Here is a 27,253-nt window from a genome sequence, read left to right as displayed (position 1 = left end):
TATTTTATTTTTAATTATTTTATAATGCTAAATTGATATTAGGTTATAATGAAGCCATGATTAATGTGGGAATCTAATTCCAAATGGAATTTTCAATAAATATAGCTAACTACTTGACTAATCAACCATGATTTTGTTTTCATTAGGCCAGTTAAGGAGACATTTTTGCCTCTTGAAACAAGAAGGTTCAAAGACTGCTTCAACCATCTAGATGAAAAATCTCAAAAATTCATCCTTAAAATTTTTTGCCTCTTGAAACAAGAAGGTTCAAAGACTACTTCAACCATCTAGATGAAAGATCTCAAAAATTCATCCTTAAATCATGGGTTATAAAAGATGAATAACATGTAGATATACAAAATTCAGAAATCCATGGTTTATTTGAAGGATTATGTTGTTATTTTCCCTCTTTTTCTCTTTTGTTTTTTCACTTAATTTGATCTAATTTAAAGGAATGAATAAAAATATGGACAGTTAAGACCATGATTGATAACCGTTTTTAAAAATTGTTTTTTAATGTTTTATAAAACAGAAGTTTATTTGAAAACTTTAAATATTTTTAATTTATTTTAATATTTTAAAAATATTTTAAAACCATTTTAATATTTAATATTTTATTTTTAATTATTTTATAATGCTAAATTGATATTAGGTTATAATGAAGCCATGATTAATGTGGAAATCTAATTCCAAATGGAATTTTCAATAAAAACAGCTAACTATTGACTAATCAACCATGATTTTGTTTTGTTAGGCCAGTTAAGGAGACATCTTTGCCTCTTGAAACAAGAAGATTCAAAGACTGCTTCAACCATTAAATGAAAATCTCAAAATTCATCTTTAAATCATGGGTCATAAAAGATGAATATCACGTAAATATACAAAATTCATAAATTCATGGTTTATTTGAAGGATTATGTTGTTATTTTCCCTCTTTTTTTGTTCACTTAATTTGATCTAATTTAAAGGAATGGGTAGAAATATAGATAGTTAAGACCATGGTTGATAACTATTTTTAAAAACCGTTTTTAAAAATTGTTTTATAATGTTTTGTAAAATAGAAGTTTATTTGAAAACTTTAAATATTTTTAATATTTTTAAATATATTTTAACCTCATTTTTAATATTTAATATTTTATTTTTAATTATTTTATATGTTTATATAATTATGTTCTAAAGTAATTTTTTAAAAATAAAATAAAAATTATTAAAAAAATAGTTTTTTAAAATACTTTATTTTCTATTTTTTAATAATAAAAAAAAAAAATAATAATCAAACATATTTTTTCTCCCTCAAATAAATCTTAAACGTGTGGCACCGTAAGGATCACACAACAAAATCTGTATGTCGGTACAAAATGCTCTGACCCCCTTGTCTTGGAGTTTGTCGAGATTTGATTAATGAATCACTTATAACGACTTTTAAAGAATGCACAACTGCTAATGATCTGACATTTGGCAGGTAGCAATTATAGTACTACAAAAGATATCAGTCACGACACAATTTAGTTTTGCATCGAGTTGGACTCAAAAATTAAGTTTTAGTCCATATAAGTTGCATAATTGATGTGAATGATATAAAATATGAAGAGATGGATATACCCTTCAAAACTATTTTCTACCACAATGTTTGACAAACTTTTTTATGTTAAATATTTTTTAAATAATTATTCTGAAAATTTATTATTTTTAGAAAACTAATTTTTTTAAAAATATATTCTAAAAATATATCATTTAAAAAAAAAATTCGACATATTTTTAGTTATTTTTTATATACACAATTTTAAAAATATATATTTTCCAAAATGTTTGATTTTTAAATAATAATAATAATAATAATTTATTTTTATTTTTTGGAAAAGGGTGTATTTTTTTTCAAATCACTAAATTATATTAAATTTTATTGAGGTTTACAAAAGAATGAAATTTAAATTAATATTTTTCTACTTTTTTTTTCATAGTAAGCAAATGTCATTTCTGGAAATATAAAAATTTCATATCATTCTTTTCAATTTTCACACTTTTCTGAGTCTTGGGCTTAAATAATGAATTTATATGGATCAAAACTTAATTTTTGAGTTCAAGTGGATCCAAAATACAATTATAAAAAAAAAAAGATTTTTTAAAATACTTTATTTTTATTTTTTAATAATATAAAAAATAATTTTTAATAATCAAACATATTTTTTCTACCTCAAATAAATCTTAAACGTGTGGCATCGTAATGATCACAAAATAGGAATCTGTATGTCGGTACAAAAGCCTCCGGCTCCTTGTCTTGGAGTTCGTCCATATTTGATTAATGAAACGCTTATAACGTTTTTTTAAAGAGTGCACAACTCCTAATGATTTGACATTTGGCGGGTAGCAATTATAGAAGTGCAAAAGATATCAACCACATTTTATAAAGGTGTACAACCTTTTTGGGTCCCGCCTATAGCAATCATAGAAAGTATATAAAACATGTCTTTTAAAAAATAAATTTGATACGATAAAATAAATTATTTTTACAATAAATTCGTCTGATGAGTCTCATGTGACATTATTTATCATATAGTTCTTAATATTTTGCATACTACCATATTTAAATAATATTATTTTAAATGATATTTAAAAAAAATCCTCAATGATAAAGCATGCTTTGTAATTCCAATATTAAATAATGTTTGATAAATCAACATAATAATGTAATATAACTTAGTAACTTAATTTAACTCATTAAATAGACTAAATGTATTTGATAGAATAACTTAATATTATAACTTAAATTTAAAAATATCATTAAGTATTAAGTAAAATAATTAATTTATTTTGAATTTCAAGTCTTTTTCACCTAAGTTATCATTCATATATTTGGTGAGAATATCTTTCACATCTATGATTAATTTTAATAGTAAACATTTTATAGTTATGTTATATGTTTATAATACTTTTAATATAAATGCTTAAAAAATAAATTTATTGCTTATGATTAATGCAAATAAATGTTAGTTAAATTTAATTAGGGTAATTAGGTTAATTTGATTATTTAGAAAAACTTTAAGTTAGAAATATGTATTAAGTTTTACTAAACATGCTTTAAATTTGGAGCAAATTTTTATAGGGTCTTATTTTTATGAAAAATAGTCATTTTAAAAATTATTTTTAAATCTATGCTAGGTTGTGTCATATAAAAATGGTGCAAAAATAAAATCATGTGTTGAATATGATTTAAATTTTTATTTACAATCCTATGTCACATGAAGTGTCACATATTTTTTAATATGTTTTCATGGTCATTGATTTTTATTTTTTATTTTAAAAAAATCACTATAAATTAATCCAATTATTAGGATTCTAACTATACCAACATAAGGTAAACATTCAAGAGAATAAATTAGGAGTTAGTCTTTCTTTTACAAATTACACAAATATAAAATATGATAAATGTAAAAGAAAAATAAGCAACAATATAATAATAAAAAAATAACAATTGCATATAAATAAAGAGAATAAAAAAGAGAAAAATGCAAACTCAATATTTTAAAGTGATTCCACGCTACCTAACCTATATCCAGTACCTTCTCGAGCTTCAAACCAAGTCAAGGATTCCACTATGAACAAAGACTTTCAACATAAGCCTCCAAGTATATAATTAGATTATACTTCCAGGTAATCCTGGTGGACTTGTGGGTCTAAGTATCCTCTTGGATTTTAATTTCAAGGAACCTCTACATACATCTCAAGAGAACTACTCCTGAATCCCTGTCAGATTTCTAATGTCCTGTCCTTGTTAGATTTTTTCTCAATGGGCCAGGTGTTGGTTGGCAAAATTCATCATGTTTTTTCAAAGTCAGAGAACAGACAAGTGGTTAATTGATGAGAATTCAAGGAGGTCCATGGGTTTTGGCTACTATGGTTAGGTAGTAGCTAGGCCTAGGAGAATCTATATATTCCCCTACCCACGCGGAAAACGTTTCTAATTATTGAACCAAAATGATAAATTTCCACCGATCTTCTGAACACATTGACTTCTATGTACGAAAATATTTTGAGGTTACGAAATAATGTAGAAAAATATTTTGATTTCTTTATATTTTATTTAAATAAACTAAATAAGCCAGAGAGCTTAAATGAATTGAAGGTAGCGAGGGCATACAAGGAACGTGAAAAGCATGTGGTAGGAAGAGACCCGTTCACGTTTCCCACTATTGTGATAAAGGATGATATTTTCCAATCAAGCCAATTCTATAAATTGGGTCCCGTGCTGTACGTAGTACCATCCACACAAATACCACCTATTCCGTTCATCAAACTCTCCCTCATTCCCAATCGCCTGCTGAAAGCAAACTTAACTTCACCAACATCTTCAATATGCCAAGGGCTCACACATGGAGCATTGCTAAGGATCAGAACTTGGTTTCTATCCCCTCAGAAAAGGATAATCATCCATCCACAGAATATCCCAGCCCCACTGTTAAGCTTCAGTCCCCATTTTCCATATATATTTTTTGCTCTTAGTTCTTATGGCGGTTTTTCACTTTTCAACTTCCTACTGTTGACAGTCTTCTTTTGGCAGAATGAATTTTACATGGAACATGCACAAAAACTGGAGGAAGTTAGGAGTGTACTCAAGGAGGTAGGAGAAGATACATTGGAAGCTTTGCTCATGATTGATGCCATCCAACGCCTAGGCATTGACTACCATTTTCATGGAGAGATTGAAGTGGTACTACAGAGACTACATACGAAATTTAACACTCTGAGTGATTGCCATAACAATCTCTACGAACTAGCACTTGGCTTCCGGCTATTGAGACAAGAAGGTTACTATGTGAGCGCAGGTGGGTTTTTCTTTTCCTTTTTTTCTTTTGGGTTTTCCCCTTTTATTTATTTATTTTTTAAAACATTCTAAGTTTCGACTATTAAATCATTTGTTATAGAAGAGTAAGTTATTTAACGGTTATCGTGTATGAACAGATGTCTTCAACAATCTCAAGGACACAGAGGGAAAGATTCAAGAAAAACTAAGCGAAGATATCAAGGGATTAATGGGTTTGTATGAAGCTTCGCAGCTAAGTATAAAGGGGGAAGATATACTCGAAGAAATCGGAAACTTCAGTAGCCAGCTTCTTAATGCATGGAACACGCACAATGATCACAGTCAAGCTAGAATTGTTAGGAACACATTAGGCCATCCCCATCATAAGAGCTTGGCAAGGTTCATGGCCAAAAGCTTTCTTAGCGATTTTCAAGGCACAGATGGATGGATAAATGTCTTTAGAGAACTAGCAAAAATGGATTTCAACGTAGTTAAATCCATACACCAGAAGGAGATGCTTCAGGTTTCCAAGTGAGTTTCACTGACCTTGAATTAAGTTAATTTGTTGTTCTCCAAAGATTATTCCCTGACGTACCTTTCATGTAAATAATTTTTTTTTTCTCTCTCTTTTTACCTAATTAGATGGTGGAAAGATCTAGGTTTGGCCAAGGAGTTGAAGTTTGCAAGAAACCAACCACTGAAATGGTACATGTGGCCCTTGGCGGTCCTCCCGGATCCAAGCTTGTCGGAACAGAGGGTTGAGCTCACAAAACCCATCTCACTAGTCTACATAATAGATGACATTTTTGATGTTCATGGAACACTTGATGAACTCACTCTCTTCACAGAAGCTGTCAACAGGTAGGCATATAACAATAATACAATTCATCAGAATGCTTCTACAAATCTCAAAAATCATCATTTAATCACTAATTGCATGTAGATGGGAATATGAGGCTGTTGAACAACTACCAGACTACATGAAGATATGTTTCAATGCTCTTAATGGAATCACCAATGAAATAAGTTCCAAGGTCTACAATGATCATGGGTGGAACCCCATGGAATCTCTTCGAAAGGCAGTATGTCAAATAACATTTACCATACTAGATTAATATTCATTTTAATTGCAAATGCAAAAGAGTTGGAAGTGCCTCTGCAATTTTTGATAGTTTATTTTATTTTTTGCAAACAGTGGGCATGTTTATGCAATGCATTTCTAGTAGAAGTAAAATGGTTTGCTGATGGACACGTGCCAAAGGCTGATGAGTACTTGAAGAATGGGGTCATTAGCTCCGGAGTACATGTGGTGCTAGTTCATATGTTTTTTCTCCTGGGTCATGGCATAACCAAGAGAAATGTAGACATTTTGGATGATTTTCCTGAGATTATATCTTCGGTCGCAAAAATTCTTCGCCTCTGGGATGACTTGGGAAGCGCCAAGGTAAATCTCAAGAAACATAAAGAAAAATGACCTCTAGTCTCCAGTTTTTGTCTGTTTTATACATACCTACCCCTGATAGCGATCTCACTGAAAATTCCTCAACATATAAACTAGACCCACGCCAGCTCATTCATGGTTGTGGTCACTTCTGGTGGGAACCGCATCATGTGGTTGATGTCTGGTTTCCCACTATACATTCATAAACTGCTTCCGAGAACGGGAATGATGTGTCGTATTCATAGTTGGCCACTAACACATATAAGCATTAACACTTTTACAGGATGAGAATCAGGACGGGCACGACGGATCATACCTGGAGTGCTACATGAAAGAAAAACCAGGGACTTCCATAGAAAATGCCCGATGCCATGTTATGCATACCATTTCAGAGACATGGAAGAGCCTCAACAATGAATGCCTTGCTCCAAATCCATTTTCAACGTGTTTTACCAAGGCTTGTCTCAATGTTGCAAGGATGGTTCCTTTGATGTATAGCTATGATGATAATCAGTGCCTCCCAAGCCTTGAAGAGCACATGAAGTCGCTTGTCTATGAAAGTGTTTCCTCATAAAGTATTCTGTAGTCGATGATAATGCTAAATTTTCAAGACTTATATAGTTGACAAATATCACATATAAATAAATAAAGTGTATATGGTATTGTCAACCTTATGGAGAATTGCATTTTTCTTGAAAATCAGTCTTCAAATGGTAAATATTGTTGGGGCATTTTGAATAGTGGAAAATGTGATGGGTCATATGTAAAATACAATGGACAAGTACAGGTTGCAATTTTAGTGGATCTCCGAAACTAATAGAAGTAAAAGATAATTAACTTGAGAAGTCCACCATAGTGCCTTTCAAATTAATGGATAAGCGAAAGAATTTCAATAAATAAAATTGTGTTATTGTGTTCTTAGAGAATATTTTTAAAACATGATGTGTTTAAAAAATAATTTTTAATTGCTTTCACTTATTTTTTTAGATTGTTTTGAAATATATATAGATAATGAATGAGTAAAAATAAAGTATAACAAATAAAATTTATTTATAAAAATATTTAAATTAATATATAAAATTAAGAATATTTCAAATTTTCAAATACACATTTGCTTTACAACACATCGTAAAACAGTTTTCAAGAACTATTTTAGAAAACTATTTCTAAAACTATTTTATAAAATATTTCTTTAACATAGCCTACTTTTCCCACCTATAGTCATTTTTATAACATCACAAGGGTTTTGATAATAGGAAATTAGATATGGAATTCTAATGGTTGACCCTTCGTTTTCTTACTTTGTTTTAAATGTAAATGTGTATTGGAATTATCTAACACTTTTCTAGTATTGAATTATATAGGACATTTTTTTTTTCTGAAGTTTTTACTTAAGTGTGAAGGACTAGTTTGAATCAGTGGTGGATAGAGAATCAAATCCTTTCACTTTATTTACCTGAGATTCGTTCCTTAAGAACATACAGAAATCTACTGTCTTCTGGGGATCTACCACAGGTTTTCATTCTGGCAAGGCCACCAAACCCAAACCAACCAATGCTCTTTCAAAGTTCAAACAAACATTAATTGTAATGAATTAATAATTGGTGGCATTGAAGCAGGACAATGGGATATTTGAATAATCGTTACATCAATAATTCAGCAATAACTTGAACGTCAAATGGCCCTTCTTTCTTCCTCCCAAAGTATCTGAAAGGAACTGTTATTGTTGCGGTGCAAATACTGATGACACCAAGGGACTTCTTCCAAAGGAGAGAGGGCCGACCCCGTACAGAAATTTGACAAGGACCCAGCTAACTGCCAAGTGTACGTAAGCTATGCGAGAAATATCCAATTGTACATGTGAAAACCAGCTCTTTCTGTGGATCAAAATTCTCAGCCTTTGCAATATCTATATGCGAGCAATTACTAGGCATAGAGTGTTTATCTAATTAACCATATGGGAAATATATTTCATTCTAAAATTTAATACTTCCAAGGTGATAGAAAGAGAGAATTTGATGGTACTACATTTAGGAAGAGTGTAGAAGCACATTATTGGACATACAACAAATCAGTCTTCTAGGATGATAACTCAAGAAATGTCTCCATAATGTGTGTAAGTTTTAAGATGATTAATTATAAATCTTATAAAGTTTCAAAATGAGTGTATGTTAACTAGTCCTTATTGTAAGCCTTGAGATAGAAACAGTCCATAGAATTAGTGTCTTGTAAGATGGTTAAGTTGCACTTTAAGTGTGAGTGCAACTCAACCAAGCAAAATAAAGCTAATAAGGTACCCAAATTGACAGGTGATCCAACTTAAACTCATACATGAAACTTATTTGTCTAAATTTAACTCAATTCAAATCTTTTTTTTTTTTTTTTAATATGATTGGGTTTAAATAGGATTAAACTTGAATTAATAAATATAAGTTTAAATTAGTTGTATTTATTAGCTTAACGTTAATTTTTTAAATAATATTTAAATAGTAAATATTTGTTGTTATAAATAAAATAAGTATTAGTGGAACATTATTACATAATATATATTTATAATTTAAGTTTTTATATAAATATATAATGTCTTGGGTCCAAAAAGTAGTATCAAGAGCCACGCGATGGGTTAATGACCCCACGATGGTTGCAAATCATTGTTAATAAATGGGTGGTTGATGATAAGCCTTAGAAGCGGTACCTATTAGCAAGAATTATTCATTCTTTTGAGTGTAACCACTTAAAGACCAACCAAATGATGTTCAATGCTACATAGCCTTGGGACTGATTGTAAGATGTCCAAAGCTACAAAAGCGAATATCACACCTTCAAAAGATAGCTAAACGATTTTATAGTGAAGTGATTAATGTCTTGGGTCCATTGTAAACAAATGGGTGGTTGATAATAAACCTTGGAAGTGGTCAAATGGGTGGTTGATAATAAGCCTTGGAAGTGGCACCAACTAGCAGGAATTAATTATTTTTTGAAGTGTAACCACTTTAAGGCCAACCGTATGAAAGAGAGCTTAAAATGACATAAACTATAGGAATAAAAACTTGTATTTTTCAAAACCCAAAAGGTCAATCGAAACATTGAATGGCTGCTCGATTCATATTCGTATGGATGCTAGCAAATTGGAGGCTTAATGGAGACTTTCCATGCTCCTGACATATCACAAGAACCACAAATGTTTGTTTGGAGGAGTTTGCACAGTACAGGACATTAGTCCCGGCATGTATGTAAAATGTCATCAGGTGGTCCTGCCCTCCACTCTGAATATTGAAATAGTCTAAAAAATCTTTGCCTATCATAAAGAGGTTGTTTGAGACTTTGAGTTTGTTTGGATTTAAAAAGTACAGTTTTTTTTTTCTTTTTCCTGAGAATGAAATATTATTTTTTAAATTTATGAGCTGTGATTTTACTTAATTTCTTATTAAAAATTTATATTATTGTTTGGCGATTATTCTCTCAAAATAGGTTTTAAATACAAGATCACATAGATAACAATTTTAGGATCCGCGTGTTAGACTTTTTCTTAAATATACATATATATAAATTAAAAAATCATAAAAAGCAAATAAAATAAAATATAATATTTCTTATTTTATTGTATTCCACCTATCAATATAAAAAATCTTCAAATATAAAATTTATCTTAATTACATGTTATTTTCTAAACTTCTTTTAACTTTCCTAAATTTGTTTTATTATATATATAGATTCTAAATCAAATAATATAGAAGGTATATATATGCATATATATATTTTCACTGGACAAATAGATTAAAAAGTCATGCAAAACTTCAAGTGTTAAGAGTTTTTTAATAAGACAATTAATTTAAAATTAAAAAATAACTCATTTGGTAGTAAATTTTATGAATTAAAATCAGTTTAAAATGGTTTTGTTGTTTTTCCTTTTCATATAATTATTATAGACTTTAAAACTTATTTGAAAAATTATTGAATGATATGTATTTAATTATTTATATTTAATTATTTGAAAATATGTATTAAAATTTATTAGAAAAATTATTGAATTCTTTGAAAAAATTTTAGGATTATCTTTGCTAAAAAGTTTCTAAAATTATTAAAAATTATATTTGAAGTAATTTATTCCTATTATTTTCTTAAAAGTTACGTACTTTGGATGTTTTCGTAATTCTTTTTTATAATATTTAAATTTATTTGATATTTTGATTTTTTTTTTTTAATTTGATAATTCGTATCTATTTTATTGAATGATAACTTGGCATCATTAAGTGCTTCTAAAATTTGACAATGACTATTATCTTGGTGTGCATTTGACAATATTTTTATTTAAAATATTTTTAATAAAAGGGTTTTCTTTTGAAGTATTTTTCTTTTGGAAGAACCCCCAATTAAATATCTCCTTGGCAAGCATTAAAGTGATTTTATAATTCTTTTTTAAAATTGATTTTTAAATTTTGTTATTTCTCTTTCAAAGCTTCATGAGAAAAGCTTCCCATGGTGTAAAAAGCAACAAGCAAGACTCCAAGGCTCCTTGTCTATAAATTCAGTCCATTGTTATAGCAAAACTACAAGCCTCACAACTTGATTCATCCTCAGTCTGGTTGCGAGCCCTCTTCTCTTTAATTTAATAATTTATTATTACTCCTAATGGCCTGTTCTTGTGGCTTTTATGCTTGGTCCATTCCTGCAGTTGGCCCAAACGAATCCAGAGAGATAGGCAAAACTAACTTCACCAGAATTGTGCCTATGCCTAACACTCACAAATGGAGTATTTCCCACGATCACACCTTGGTTTCTATCCCCTTAAAGAAAGATAACCATTCACCTGAACTTGGCAGTTTTACTGTTAAGATTGCCTTACTGTTTTCCATTATTTTATAGTTCGTATTATGCCATGCATTTTCTAACTTTCTAATTTCCTAACTTTACAGGATGAGTTCTACAATGAACATGCACAAAAGTTAAAAGAAGTTAAGCATGTGTTCAGCAAACTAGGAGAAGATGCAATGGAAAGCATGATGATGATTGGTGCCATACAACGCCTAGGCATTGATCATCACTTCGAAGAGGAGATTGAAGCAGTTCTGCAGAAGCAGTATATGAAATCTAGCATTCATGGTGATTGTGATGAAGATCTTTATGAGGTTGCACTCCGCTTTCGCCTATTGAGACAAGAAGGTTACACTGTGCCCGCAGGTGGTTTCTTTTTCTTTTTATTTCTTTTTTCTTTTTTAATTAACCTTACCGACATTTATCAAGAGTCATTTGTTTCTGAAAGTGAATTTACTGGTTAATGTGCATGGATAGATGTGTTGAATAACTTCAAGAACAAGGAGGGGAAGTTTAAACAAAACCTACGCCAAGACATCAGAGGATTGATGGGTTTGTATGAAGCTTCTCAGCTAAGTATAGGAGAAGATATACTTGAGGAAGCCGGAAATTTCAGCAGTCTACTCCTTAATGCATGTTTGCAACATTTTGATCATCATCAAGCTGCAGTTGTTAAGAATACATTGGAGCATCCCCATCACAAGAGCTTGGCACGGTTCATGACCAAAAACTTCCTTACTGATTTCCAGGGCACAAATGGATGGATAAATGCATTGCAAGAATTAGCAAAAATAGATTTCAATATGGTTAAATCCGTGCATCAAAAGGAGATGCTTCAAATTTCCAAGTCTGTTTGAAAATTTGCATTGTGATTATATTTACTTTCTTGTTATATATTCTTAAGACACTTTGATCTCTATCTAATATTTGCCATATTAATTATTAGATGGTGGAAGGACCTAGGTTTGACCGAGGAGTTGAAGTTTGCAAGAGACCAACCACTGAAATGGTACATGTGGCCAATGGCAATCATCCCAGATCCAAGGTTGTCAGAGCAAAGGATTGAGCTCACAAAACCTATCTCTCTAATCTACATAATAGATGACATTTTTGATGTTGGTGGAACCCTTGATGAGCTCACTCTGTTCACAGAAGCTGTTAATAGGTAGAAATGGACTAATTCATTGATTCGCTAATGGGTGTGTATGTGTGTATATATATACATAGTTCCACTAATTTGTGTCATTAATTATTGTATATAGATGGGATTTGTCTGCTTTCAAAGAGCTTCCAGAGTACATGAAGATGTGTTTCAAGACTCTTGATGACATCACGAATGAGATCAGTACCAAGGTCCACAAGGAGCATAAGTGGAACCCAGTGGGCTCTCTACGGAAGGCGGTAATATAGAACTTGTGGATGACTTTCCAGGCATTATATCTTCTACAGCAACAATTCTTCGTCTTTGGGATGACCTCGGAAGCGCCAAGGTAAATGCCAACCACATGCAGGTTATTAATTAATCTATGTCTACAATTTTTCATGTTTGGTTTATAAAAAGTTATTTTGAGGTGGCCTTAAAAGTTAAATGTAGTGTTGGCCTAATTGATGTTTTGAAGTGGTATGTCATAATGTTTGGTTTCACAGAACCACCCTAAGTTGAATAAATTGACAGGATGAGAATCAAGACGGGCATGATGGGTCCTATGTAGAGTGCTACTTGAAGGAACACCGAGGCTCTTCAGTTGAAAATGCAAGACAAATCGTAGCCCATATGATTTCAGATATGTGGAAGCGCCTCAACAAGGAATGCCTCTCTCCAAATCCATTTTCAACTTCTTTTACAAAAGGCTCCCTCAATATTGCAAGAATGGTCCCTTTGATGTATAGTTATGATGACCAACAGTGCCTTCCTGGCCTTGAGGAGCATATGAAGTCCTTGCTCCTTGAGAATCTACCATACAGAAACACTCAAAATTAATGAGTGAAATTTTTGCCTCAGCCTATTGGAGATACGCTTTGATGTAGTGAAATTTACACTCTTCCTACAAGAACAGCATCCTCTTTTGCATCCCATTGGAGATACTCATGGCCTCAGTGCAATCTTATTGAATAAATTTACCTGCAAGTCATTTCCGTTTCCACTGCCTAAGCAAGTTCTCTAGACAAGAAAATCCTTTGGTTTGGATTCCTTTTGCAAATGATTCCAAACTACCACATGCATCTGGTACGCTTGGCTATTCAACGTTTTCTTTTCCGTCACGAAATCATAATTGCAGCCATGTGATAAAAACTTGAAATGCTCCCCAAAATCACGAAAACATGTGATTTTCAAGTACTTCGACGTGGCCCTTTCTAGCCCAAGTTTGAGTCATCCCTTATTGCATGAGATGTTCATATAGTGCTAAGCAATCAGAACCAATTGGGGTTAAGGAGTTGATCTTGAGTGGGAGAAAAGTTCTACTAGCCACCAAACAAAACTCTGATACGATATTAAAACTATCAAATCTTTTTAAAAACTTAAACTTATAAGACTTAAACCCACATTGTATATCATGTACTCTAACAACGTGAAGCCATACTATTCTGTGTTGACCTGTCCATCACCTCTAGGGGACAAAGGACTTTTCTTAGGCATTTGATCTAAAGCAGGCTCATATGATCATGCCAAATGACAAGCTTAGTAGGGTTCTGGAAATGCACATATAAAAAGGAATTTGAATCCTTGCATGATGAACTCGAATTCAAGCGTATGCCTCTTGATCAAATGAAGAGTTAATAAAAATAAATTCAATATGCATGTGAAAACTGGTTTGTTTAGTTTCTTTAGATCCAACATCAGCCTCAATTCCAAGCCACACATATGTAATACTTCGGAAAAAATTTAATCTCTCAGTAGCTGAAATGATAGAATAAATGTATAAAATTTAAGCATGATCAATCATTCAGTGAAATATATATTTTGGTTCTACATCTTGCACAGTTCTTTCAGAAAATCTTTATTTGTTTCACCCTCCCAGAAACAACCAAAAGCAAACTATTTAGTGGCTTCAAGTTGTTATCTAGTCTCTGCAAGTCTATGTCAAGAAATATGGGGGTCCATGAATAGAGAAGCTATCAGTGTAGGGGCTAATAGCGGCCCATGTGAATTTTCATTTCTGATGGTGATGATCGATGTTGGAATTACTTGAGATAGTGACAGGGAATTGTGTGGCACATATGATCTATGGACGGAGACCCAATTAATTCATGATAAGAAAAATCATTCTAAGATTCATTCACATGTTCTCTCAACCAAAATTAATGTTGGTGCATCGCAAATTAAGTTGCATTTCTTTTTGACTTAATATTAGACTTTTTTACCTCGGTGCTAATGATTCTGTTTACGCTAACACTAGTCATGAATATTGGTAAAAAAACTAATCACTTGATTGTTTTCAATTAGATTCTAGCTATAATATCAAAGTGTATTTTTTAATACCTATCAAAAAAAATATTATTACTTAAGTGGTATTGCATGCACATTTTCAAACCAGATCTTATTCCACATATTGATTAGTCCGAATCCCTTATTCCGTACGTATCTACGATAATCAAATCAGCCTCCAAGCCAACCTTCTCCATCTCATCAAGCACCGAAAGTGCTGAAGCCATGATTAATGTGGGAATCTAATTCCAAATGGAATTTTCAATAAAAATAGCTAACTACTTGACTAATCCATCATGATTTTGTTTTCATTAGTCCAGTTAAAGAGACATTTTTGCCTCTTGAAACAAGAAGGTTCAAGGACTGCTTCAACCATCTAGATGAAAGATCTCAAAAATTCATCCTTAAATCATGGGTTATAAAAGATGAATAGCACGTAGATATACAAAATTCAAAAATCCATGGTTTATTTGAAGGATTATGTTGTTATTTTCCTTCTTTTTCTCTTTTGTTGTTTCACTTAATTTGATCTAATTTAAAGGAATGAATAAAAATATGGACAGTTAAGACCATGGTTGATAACCGTTTTTAAAAATTGTTTTTTAATGTTTTATAAAACTGAAGTTTATTTGAAAACTTTAAATATTTTTAATTTATTTTAATATTTTAAAATATATTTTAAAACTCATTTTAATATTTAATATTTGTTGTAAATGAAAGGGTAGTGAATGACCACATTGATGGTCATTATGAACTCCATTTACTCATCTTTAAGATGAGTAATGGGAGTTCATATTATGAAGCCTATAAAAGGCTTCTTACCCCCCCATGTAAAAGCATCCCGAGAAAGAAAGAAAACTCTTCCTCTCATTCTCTCTCTCTCTCTCTCTCTCTTTCTTTCACTTTCTCAATTCTCTTCCTTGATTCCTTCTTCCATATTATATATCAAAGTAAGATATATTTATCTCTACTACTTTGATTTGCATTATATTTGTCCTTGTTTTATAACACGTTATCAGCACGAATTGCTCTGAAGGTAATTCTCGTATCTTAAACTTGAAGTTATTTATATAGAATAAAATTTTACATATTTATATTATTGTTGATTTGTTTTGTTACATATTGTTAAAAGTTATAAACAAATTATTTGATTTTGTTTATAATCAAAGTTATACCAATGCTATCAAGTTATTATAACTAATTTTAATAATATTGTTTTGTCATATATATGAAGTTATTTGACAATGTCGAATATCACAAAACTCGAATTTGTGGCACTTGACATTTCGGGAAAGAACTATCTATCTTGGATCCTTGATGCTGAATTACATCTTGATGCAATGAACCTTGGAGCTACGATCAAACAAGGAAATCAAGCATTCCTGCAGGATCGCGCAAAAGCATTGATTTTCCTTCGCCATCACCTCCATGAAGGTTTAAAAAATGAGTATCTTACTGTAAAGGACCCATTTACTCTATGGAGTAATTTGAAAGAAAGATATGACCACCAGAAAACTATGATTCTCCCAAAAGCTCGATATGATTGGATGCACCTAAGGTTGCAAGATTTTAAAACTGTTAGTGAATACAACTCTGCACTTTTCAAAATCAGCTCTCAATTAAAGCTGTGTGGAGAAAAAATCACAGAGGAAGACATGTTAGAGAAAACTTTTACTACATTTCATGCCTCAAATGTGCTCCTGCAGCAGCAGAGCGTAGATTTACAAAATATTCTGAATTAATATCATGTCTTCTTGTTGCTGAACAAAATAATGAGCTTTTGATGAGAAATCACCAGTCTCGTCCAACTGGATCTGAACCATTCCCTGAAGTGAATGCAATATCATCCCAAACTCGTGGACGTGGACGAGGACGAGGATGTAGTCGTGGTCGTGGAAGAAATCCCCGATACCATGATTCTTATAGTAATAATTCTCAGAAAATGAAAGCCTCATTGCACCACCAGAAGTGGAACAATACTGAGACAATACAAGAAAATGGGAAGCGTATACAAGATAAACCTCCTAAGAACCATGAGAATAATTGTTATAGATGTGGTATGAAGGGGCATTGGTCGCGTACCTGTCGTACGCCCAAACATTTGGTCGACCTTTACCAAGCATCAATAAAAGCTAAAGGAAAAGAGATAGAGATGAACTTTACCGATGGTGATGGATTGGACCTAACCTACTATGACATTGATTTCTTTGGAGGTCCAAATGAAAAAACAGACCATTTGATAAATGATGAAAAAATTAACATTGATTAATGTTACTTTATATATAAAATAATATATTATTATGTCTTATATTTACATCTGATTTACTTTGTTATTTACATTATGCCATGTTTTTTTTGTTATATCTGAAATTCATGTGTTATTTGGTCTCAAGATGAATGAGGATGATGTATGTCTCGCGGACTGTGCGACCACACACACAATTCTTCGAGATAAAAGATATTTTCTCGAATTGACATTAATAAAAGTTAATGTAAGTACCATATCTGGTACTACAAACTTAATTGAAGGCTCTGGAAGAACAAACATAATGTTGCCAAATGGAACTAGATTCCATATAAATGATGCGTTATATTCTAGCAAATCTAGAAGAAATTTGCTCAGTTTTAAAGATATCCACAGAAATGGATATCATATTGAAACTATGAATGAAGATAATGTAGAATATCTTTACATTACTTCCATTATATCTGGCCAGAAGCTTATAATGGAAAAACTCCCGGCTTTCTCCTCTGGGTTGTATCATACAACTATAAAGCCTATTGAATCATATGTTGTCGTGAACCAGAAGTTCAACAACCCAAAAGTTTTTGTCCTTTGGCATGACAGGCTAGGTCACCTAGGGTCTTCAATGATGCGTCGAATAATCGAACACTCACATGGGCATCCACTAAAGAACCAGAAGATTCTTTCGCCCAATGAATACTCATGTGCTGCCTGCTCACAAGGTAAATTGATAATCAGACCATCTTTTACTAAAGTCATATCTGAGTCACCAATCTTTTTAGAAAGAATACATGGAGACATATATGGGCCTATTCATCCACCATGTGGACCATTCCGTTGTTTTATGATCTTAATAGATGCTTCTACTAGGTGGTCACATGTTTGTCTCCTTTCTACACGTAACGTAGCCTTTGCTAGACTCCTTGCACAAATAATCAGATTACGAGCACAATTTCCAGATTATCCAATTAAGACAATACGTCTTGATAATGCTGGCAAATTTACTTCTCAAACATTCATTGACTATTGCATGTCAGTAGGGATAAATATTGAGCATCCAGTTGCTCATACTCATACCCAGAATGGTTTAGCAGAATCCTTCATCAAACGTCTCCAATTAATAGCTCGACCATTACTAATGAAAACCAAATTACCTACTTCCGCCTGGGGACATGCTATTATGCATGCTGCAGCTTTAGTCCGTATTCGACTTACAACTTACCATGAATACTCCCCTTCATAACTTGTGCTTGGAAAACAACCAAATATCTCTCACTTACGAATCTTTGGTTGTGCAGTATATGTACCAATTGCACCTACACAACGCACTAAAATGGGTCCCCAACGAAGACTTGGGGTTTATGTAGGTTTTGATTCTCCATCTATCATAAGATATCTTGAACCTTTGACAGGCGATGTTTTTACAGCCTGCTTTGCGGATTGTCATTTTAATGAGAGTGTTTTCCCATCATTAGGGAGAGAAAAGTCGATTCCTGAATAACGACGAGAAATTAGTTGAAAGGCATCTACTATGACCCATCTTGATCCTCGTACAAATCAATGTGAACTAGAAGTTCAAAGGATCATTCATTTGCAAAATCTTGCAAATCAATTACCAGATGCATTCATTGATACCAAGAAAGTGACAAAGTCACATATCCCAGCTGCAAATACTCCAGCACGGATTGATGTCCCTGTAGGACAGTTAACAAATGAATCTAAGATACGCCTGAAGCGTGGTAGACCTGTCGGCTCAAAGGCCAAAAAGAGGAGAACCTAAGAAAAACTTGGCATTCCAGAAGAGACCATCAAAATGACTGATCAGTTTAAAATTGATAAATCTATAGCCCTAGAAGAGGCACAAATAATGCAGAAAGCCCCTGAAGAGGCACATATTGAACAAGAAGCCCCCGAAAAGGCACATATTAAACAAGAAACCCCTGAAGATCCACATATTGAATGAGAAGCCCCTGAAGAGGCATAAGTACCTGAAAATTGTGAGATCTCAGTAAGTTATGTACAAACGGGAGAAAAATAGGATCGAAATAATATTGTTATTAACAATATTTTTGCTTTCCAAGTGGCCTCTGATATCATAAGAAATGATGAAGATCCCAAACCACGAAATGTGGAAGAATGTCGACATAGAAATGATTGGCCAAAATGGAAAGAAGCTATACAGGCAGAATTAAACTCATTAACAAAATGAGAAGTTTTTGGACCTGTAGTCCAAACACCTGAAGATGTAAAGCCTGTTGGGTACAAATGGGTATTTGTACGAAAGCGCAATGAGAATAATGAGATCATAAGATATAAAGCGCGATTAGTAGCACAAGGTTTCTCGTAGAGACCTGGTATTGACTACGAGGAAACATATTCTCCTGTCATGGACGCAATCACATTTCGTTTCTTAATTAGTTTGACAGTCTCAGAAGGACTGGATATGCGTCTCATGGATGTTATTACAACATATTTATACGGATCCATAGATAATGATATATACATGAAAATCCCCGAAGGATTTAAATTGCCTGATGCAAATAATACAAAGCCTCGTAGCATGTACTCAATCAAGTTACAACGATCCTTGTATGGATTAAAGCAATTTGGACGCATGTGGTACAATCGCCTTAGCGAATACTTGCTAAAAGAAGGGTATGTGAATAACCCTATATGCCCATGCATCTTCATTAAGAAATCAGAAACCGGATTTGCAATTATTGCAGTGTATGTTGATGACTTAAATCTTGTTGGAACTCCTGAAGAGCTCACAAGAACAACAAATTACTTGAAAAAGGAATTTGAGATGAAAGATCTTGGAAAAACAAAATTTTGTCTCGGTCTGCAGATCGAGCATTTTCCAAATGGAGTTTTAGTATATCAATCAACATACATTAAGAAAGTTTTGAAGCGTTTTTATATGGATAAAGCGCATCCTTTAAGTTCTCCAATGGTTGTCTGATCACTTGATGTGAAAAAGGACCCATTTCATCCTTGTGAAAAGGATGAAGAGTTACTTGGTCCTGAAGTACCATATCTTAGTGTTATTGGCGCACTTATGTATCTTGTCAATTGCACACGTCCAGACATTGCTTTTTCTGTCAATTTATTAGCAAGATATAGTTCCGCTCCAACTCGAAGACATTGGAATGGTATCAAACATTTATTGCGTTATCTTCGCGGAACTACTGATATGGGTTTATTTTACTCAAGGGAATCAAAGCAACAATTGCTTGGATATGCAGATGCAAGATATCTTTTAGATCCACATAAAGGCAGGTCACAAACAGGGTATGTGTTTAATTGCAATGGTACTGCTATTTCATGGAGATCTGTCAAACAAACAATGGTAACCACATCATCAAATCATTCAGAAATACTAGCAATTCATGAAGCAAGTCGTGAATGTATATGGCTAAGATCTATGATCCAACATATTCGTGAATCATGTGGACTCTCCTCTATCAAAGGTGACCCGACAACATTATTTGAAGATAATGCTGGATGCATTGCACAAATAACAGGGGGTTATATTAAAGGAGATAGAACTAAACACATTTCACCAAAATGCTTTTATACACATGAACTCCAGAAGAGTGGTGAAATTGATGTGCAACAAATACGCTCAAGTGATAATCTAGCAGATTTATTCACAAAATCATTGCCAACCTCAACATTCAAGAAGTTAATACACAGGATTGGAATGCGTCAATTCAAGGATATCGACATGAGGGGGAGTATGCTTGTAAAAGGGTGTTAGTGTACTATACTCTTTTGTCCTTTGTCCAGTTTTTGTTCTACTGGGTTTTACTGGCAAGGTTTTTAATGAGACAATCCTAATATACCAAGAAAAGAATATTGTACTCTTTTTCCTTCACTAGGTTTTTCCTATAGGGTTTTTTACTAGCAAGGTTTTAATGAGGCATAATTTTTTAATATGGTGGTCATCCAAGGGGGAGTGTTGTAAATGAAAGGGTAGTGAATGACCACATTGATGGTCATTATGAACTCCATTTACTCATCTTTAAGATGAGTAATGGGAGTTCATATTATGAAGCCTATAAAAGGCTTCTTACCCCCCATGTAAAAGCATCCTGAGAAAGAAAGAAAACTCTTCCTCTCATTCTCTCTCTCTCTCTCTCTTTCTTTCACTTTCTCAATTCTCTTCCTTGATTCCTTCTTCCATATTATATATCAAAGTAAGATATATTTATCTCTACTACTTTGATTTGCATTATATTTGTCCTTGTTTTATAACAATATTTTATTTTTAATTATTTTATAATGCTAAATTGATATTAGGTTATAATGAAGCCATGATTAATGTGGAAATCTAATTCCAAATGGAATTTTCAATAAAAATAGCTAACTACTTGACTAATCAACCATGATTTTGATTTTGTTAGGCCAGTTAAGGAGACATCTTTGCCTCTTGAAACAAGAAGGTTCAAAGACTGCTTCAACCATCTAAATGAAACATCTCAAAAATTCATCTTTAAATCATGGGTCATAAAAGATGAATAGCACGTAAATATACAAAACTCATAAATCCATGGTTTATTTGAAGGGATTATGTTGTTATTTTCCCTCTTTTTCTTTTTTCTTTTTTCACTTAATTTGATCTAATTAAAGGAATGGGTAGAAATATAGATAGTTAAGACCATGGTTGATAACTGTTTTTAAAAACCATTTTTAAAAATTGTTTTATAATGTTTTGTAAAATAGAAGTTTATTTGAAAACTTTAAATATTTTTAATATTTTTAAATATATTTTAAACCTCATTTTTAATATTTAATATTTTATTTTTAATTATTTTATATGTTTATATAATTATGTTCTAAATTAATTTTTTTTAAATAAAATAAAAATTATTAAAAAAATAGTTTTTTGAAATACTTTATATTTTCTATTTTTTAATAATATAAAAATAATAATAATCAAACATATTTTTTCTACCTCAAATAAATCTTAAACGTGTGGCATCGTAAGGATCACACAACAGGAATTTGTAGGTCGGTACAAAATGCTTCGACCCCCTTGTCTTGGAGTTCGTTGAGATTTGATTAATGAATCACTTATAACGACTTTTAAAGAATGCACAACTACTAATGATTTGACATTTGGCGAGTAGCAATCATAGTACTGCAAAAGATATCAGTCACAACACAATTTAGTTTTATATCGAGTTGGACTCAAAAATTAAGTTTTGGTCCATATAAGTTGCATAATTGATGTGAATGATATAAAATATGAAGAGATGAATATACCCTTCAAAACTATTTTCTACCACAATGTTTGACAAACTTTTTTATGTTAAATATTTTTTAAATAATTATTCTGAAAATTTATTATTTTTAGAAAACTAATTTTTTTAAAAATATATTCTAAAAATATATCATTTTTTTAAAAAAAAATATTTGACATATTTTTAGTTATTTTTTATATACACAATTTTAAATATATATATTTTCCAAAATGTTTGATTTTTAAATAATAATAATAATAATAATTTTATTTATTTTTTTTGGAAAATGGTGTATTTTTTTTTTCAAAACACTAAATTATATTAAATTTTATTGAGGTTTACAAAAGGAATGAAATTTAAATTAATATTTTTCTATTTTTTTTTTTGTAGTGAGCAAATGTCATTTCTGGAAATATAAAAATTTCATATTATTCTTTCCAATTTTCACACTTTCTTTAGGTCTTGGGCTTAAATGATGAATTTATATGGATCAAAACTTAATTTTTGAGTTCAAGTGGATTCAAAACACAATTGTCCAAAAAAAAAAAAGATTTTTTAAAATACATTATTTTTTATTTTTTAATAATATAAAAAATAATTTTTAATAATCAAACATATTTTTTCTACCTCAAATAAATCTTAAACGTGTGGCACCGTAATGATCACACAATAGGAATTTGTATGTCGGTACAAAAGCCTCTGGCCCTTTGTCTTGGAGTTTGTCGAGATTTGATTAATGAAACGCTTATAACATTTTTTTTAAAGAGTGCACAACTCCTAATGATTTAACATTTGGCAAGTAGCAATCATAGAAGTGCAAAAGATATCAGCCACAGTTTATAAAGATGTACAACCTTTTTGGGTCCCGCCTATAGTGGTTGGCTAGAAGAGTCACCACCAATAAAGTGAATTGGCGTGTCACTGACTCATTGTTTGTAACAAGTACAATAATTATAGTTGTGAACATGATGAGCACTTGTTCTATCAAAATAAAAATAAAAAGTAAAAATAATGTGGATAATTGTTTGTCGTGATAGCAAAAATGATAGCCTTGTCATTGAAATCACTAGAATTATTTTGGATTTATTAAAACAAGAAATGATCATGTGGTGCAAGGGAACAAAGACTAGTATTGAGAATTACCTTGGCGTTTCCCAAATCATCCCAGACACGAAGAATTGTAGCAGCAGAAGATATAATTCCCCGAAAATCATCCACAATACCTAACAATGCAAGCTTGATGCTGATCATTGTGGGTGTTCCATGCATTAAGGTGCTGGTTACTAAAGTTTCTTGCTTCTTCGAGTATATCTTCTCTGTGCACACTTAGCTGTGAAGCTCTATACAAACCCATTGTTGTAGTATGTGACTCATATTTGAGTGAAAAGAGATATAGAGAAAAAGGGGCAAATACCGGAGCCAAGTGGAGCGATAACATTTTCCATTTAGGCTTGTACTTCTTTTTGTTGTGCGTTGCCCTCCGCACTACGATTCAACTGTATTTTTGGAATTATCATTCCTAAGGGTTAATATAAATACGCTTCTATGTAACCCTAATTTGATACATAGTGAAAATCCCTTCCATATTCCCATGAATGTAGGCAATTAGTCGAACCACGTTAAATCTGCGTGTTCTTCTTTCTCGTTTTTCTATTATTTTTCATCATAAATCGTTGCACGGATTTCAACACCCATTAATCCCTTGACATTTTTACCTAGTTTTTCTTCAAACTTCCCTTTCTTGTCCTTAAAGTTGTTAAAGACATCTATCAGTTCATTCATATACATTACCAAGAAAATTAACATTCCCAAAAAGCAAATGATTCAATATATAATCAGAGAAGGTTAAACTATAGTTAAAAGAAAAAGAAAACGGCCACATGCAGTCACATAGTAACCTTCTTGTCTCAAGAGCCAAAACCTAAGTGCAACGTCATAAAGATTGTCTCTGAAATCATCCGTAGTTGTAACTATCCTATACTGCCTTTGTAGAATTGCTTCAATCTCATCATGGAAGTGGTAGTCAATGCCTAGTCGTTGGATGGCATCAATCATGAGCAAAACTTCAAATGTACCTTCTCCTACTTCATTGAGTACACTCTTAACTTCCTCCAGGTTTTGTGCATGTTTCATATAAAATTCGTCCTGCAAAGGAAGATTGTCAACGACAGGAAATTGAAAATCGAGCATATGACCTAATGAAAATATATACATATAGGGAAAATGGGGATGCAAACTTAATAGTGAGACTAGAATATTGTGCATATAGATGATTATCATTTTTTGAGGGAACAGAAACCAAGTTGTGGTCCTCGACAACGCTCCATGTGATTTATGGCGATATATCACCTGGTCAGTGTGGGTCAAACGCGCTACAGTGAAGTCAAAGCAGCTATAGTCCCCCTAAAATGGCCTTTCTCCTGCTGATGAGGGGAATCGAACCCCAAACCAAAAGGTTTAAGGTTCACACCAATTACATCCGGACAAACTTGCCCTTGTTAAATAATATGGACTAAACCTATATATAGTTAAACTCATTATATAAAGAAATATTAAAAAAATATTTTAAAGAGCAAATTAATTATAGTTATTTTTTAATTAAATGCAAAATTTTCTTTTAATTGATTACCAAAAATATAAAAATTATATAATTTTATTGATAGTATTTTTAATATCATTAATAATTAATTAAATATTAAAAAATTGTACATATATCATAATTTATTTTATATTATTTAATACAATTGAATTAAATGGATCATAATTTTAATATTAATATATATTTTAAAATTATACATATTATAATCAAATATCATAATATTAGATGTAATTTAATAATAAATGTACACTTATAAAATTCATATTTTTATCGATGCATACAATATTATTATCAAATATGATAAATCATATTATACATATATCAAATTATTTAATAAAACAACTTAAAAATATCATTATACTTCTAATTACATTTTTATGAAGTTTTTTTTATATTTTTATAAATTTTGGTCAATTTTAAGTTTATCGATATTTTTTTCCAAAATATCCGCTGATATATCTCCGATATATCCGTAAAATCAAAGTACCGATATATCCGTGATTACCAATATTTTCATCCTTGCCTACAAGTTGCATGTGAGCACTAGTAGAGCCGTCTAAGCCCCACCCCCCAATTTTAAATTTATGTTTAAAATTTTTAAAAATAAAATAATTATAATTAAATTTTATTACAAAAAAATATTTACCATGAATTAGTAATAACATATTAAGATTGAACTAAAATTAAAAAATAAAATAAAATAAAATCTTATTTAATATTGTTCATACTTATTCTTTCTTAGTCACTCAATTTTTTTCTTTTCTATACTTATTTTTTATAGTTAATTTAACTAATTAAATCATAAAAAATAATACTTGTTAAGTTCTTATTAGCTACTTATATTTTTACTTGGAAATAAGAATATAATGTAAGTCCATCAAAATCTAACCATTAAGTTACTAGTGTTTTAATAATTTATTATTGGAAACATAAGCTTTAAGTAAAAGATTTTACTTTCAACTATCTTATATTTAGTTATTTGAAGAAGAAGAAGAAAAAGTATAAGCTTTATTTTTAAAAATACAAAAAAAAAAAGGTTTTTCAATATAAGTACAAAAATAAGATTAAGGTATAAATAAATGAAATTAAGGTGTAAAACAATGAGATGTAAAGATGCGTACCTCCTTTATTTGAAAAATATCAAATTTTATAATAGAAATTATTGAATTTTTTAAAATAATTTTAAAGGTTTTTGCTACAAATTGAGAAAAGTTATTGAAAATTTCTAATAATTTTTCCTTTTATATTTTTTTAATTTCTTTGAAAATTTTCTCTAAATATTCTTGATAGTTTTTTTATATATATAAAATCTAATTTTTTAAGTGTTTTTAATATCATCGTCATTTAATTTGATACATTTTTATAATTAATATTTAAACTTATTTAGTTTTTAACAATAATATAAAATATCATTACTTACTTTATAATTTATAAATAATGATTATAATATAATATTTTTCTTTCACGCCCCTTAACAAAAGTTTTTAGCTCTGCCACTACATGTGAGGGGAGATTGTTAGAAAAGTATGATATATATTGTGAATATAACTCCTACAAACTTAAACTTTAACAAAATTGGTAATTTGATACTATGCATGCTTAATTTAACAATTAACAAGATGCTAAATTGATATTAGGTTATAATAAAGCCATGATTAATGTGGGAATCTAATTCCAAATGGAATTTTCAATAAAAACAGCTAGCTACTTGACTAATCAACCATGATTTTGTTTTTGTTAGGCTAATTATGGAGACATCTTTGCCTGTTGAAACAAGAACGTTCAAAAACTACTTCAACCATCTAAATGAAAGATCTCAAAAATTCATCTTTAAATCATGGGTCATAAAAGATGAACAACACGTAAATATACAGAATTCAAAAATCCATGATTTATTTGAAGCATTATGTTGTTATTTTCCTTTTTTTTCTCTTTTTTTTTTTCACTTAATTTGATCTAGTTTAAAGGAATGAATAGAAATATGGACAGTTAAGACCATGGTTGATAACTGTTTTTAAAAATTGTTTTTTAATGTTTTGTAAAACACAAGTTTATTTAAAAACTTTAAATATTTTTAATTTATTTTAATATTTTAAAATATATTTTAAAACTCATTTTAATATTTAATATTTATTTTTAATTATTCCTTAAATCCCATATCTTCTCGCCATCAGCATAGCTACCACTGTGATAAAACGCGTTGAGAAGGGTATTAAACGTAATCAAATCAGGCTCCAAGCCAACCTTCTCCATCTCATCAAGCACCGAAAGTGCTGAATCCAATGACCCCATCTCACTAAATGCATTAACAAGAATATTGTATGAAACGAGGGACAATCCCTAAGTTCCTCGGTAACTCTTGGAAAAACCCATCAATCTTATCAGACTTCATTGAATTAACGCACGCTGACAAAAGAGCATTGAAGGACATGACGGTGCGCTCACAGTTCAGCTTTGGCATTTCATCGAACAGTTTGTGGGCATGCTCGAACATGCCCGCTTTCCCATATAGAGTCATGAGTCTGACCGCGAAGACTTCGGTGGAGATCTCATTGTACTGTTTTTGGTGTTCTAGGATGTCTTCGATGAATGAGAATTTTTTGGCCTTGGCTAGTGTGAGGACCGCTTTCTCGTAGTACCCGTAGCGGGATCGGAATCGCTTGGAGTCTGAGGACTTCT

At 31.2% G+C, this 27,253-nt stretch overlaps 1 protein-coding gene and 2 pseudogenes across 2 annotated transcripts; all 3 read left to right on the top strand.

Annotated features, from left to right (window-relative positions):
• Positions 1-4,245: 4,245 nt before the first annotated feature.
• Positions 4,246-7,087, top strand: LOC117923388 ((3S,6E)-nerolidol synthase 1-like). Of its 2 annotated transcripts, XM_034841648.1 has the most exons (7): positions 4,246-4,455; positions 4,559-4,823; positions 4,960-5,332; positions 5,444-5,662; positions 5,745-5,883; positions 5,997-6,245; positions 6,526-7,087. In XM_034841648.1, exons 1-7 carry the CDS (start codon positions 4,354-4,356, stop codon positions 6,814-6,816), a joined length of 1,638 nt encoding a protein of 545 aa, XP_034697539.1. In that variant the 5' UTR covers positions 4,246-4,353; the 3' UTR covers positions 6,817-7,087. The 2 variants fall into 2 exon arrangements, with proteins under 2 accessions (XP_034697539.1, XP_034697540.1); XM_034841649.1 differs by lacking the exon at positions 5,997-6,245 and having other exon boundaries at positions 4,247-4,455.
• Positions 7,088-10,813: 3,726 nt separating this feature from the next.
• On the top strand, positions 10,814-13,199 carry LOC117924129 (annotated as a pseudogene).
• Positions 13,200-27,090: 13,891 nt separating this feature from the next.
• Positions 27,091-27,253, top strand: part of LOC117923196 — a 3,015-nt pseudogene continuing 2,852 nt past the window's right edge.

The sequence above is a fragment of the Vitis riparia genome, chromosome 10 (assembly GCF_004353265.1).
Source record: "Vitis riparia cultivar Riparia Gloire de Montpellier isolate 1030 chromosome 10, EGFV_Vit.rip_1.0, whole genome shotgun sequence".
In the NCBI taxonomy this organism is placed as follows: Eukaryota; Viridiplantae; Streptophyta; class Magnoliopsida; order Vitales; family Vitaceae; genus Vitis; species Vitis riparia.
Note: the sequence above shows the minus strand (reverse complement) of the source record. Positions and strands in the feature narration are given on the sequence as shown.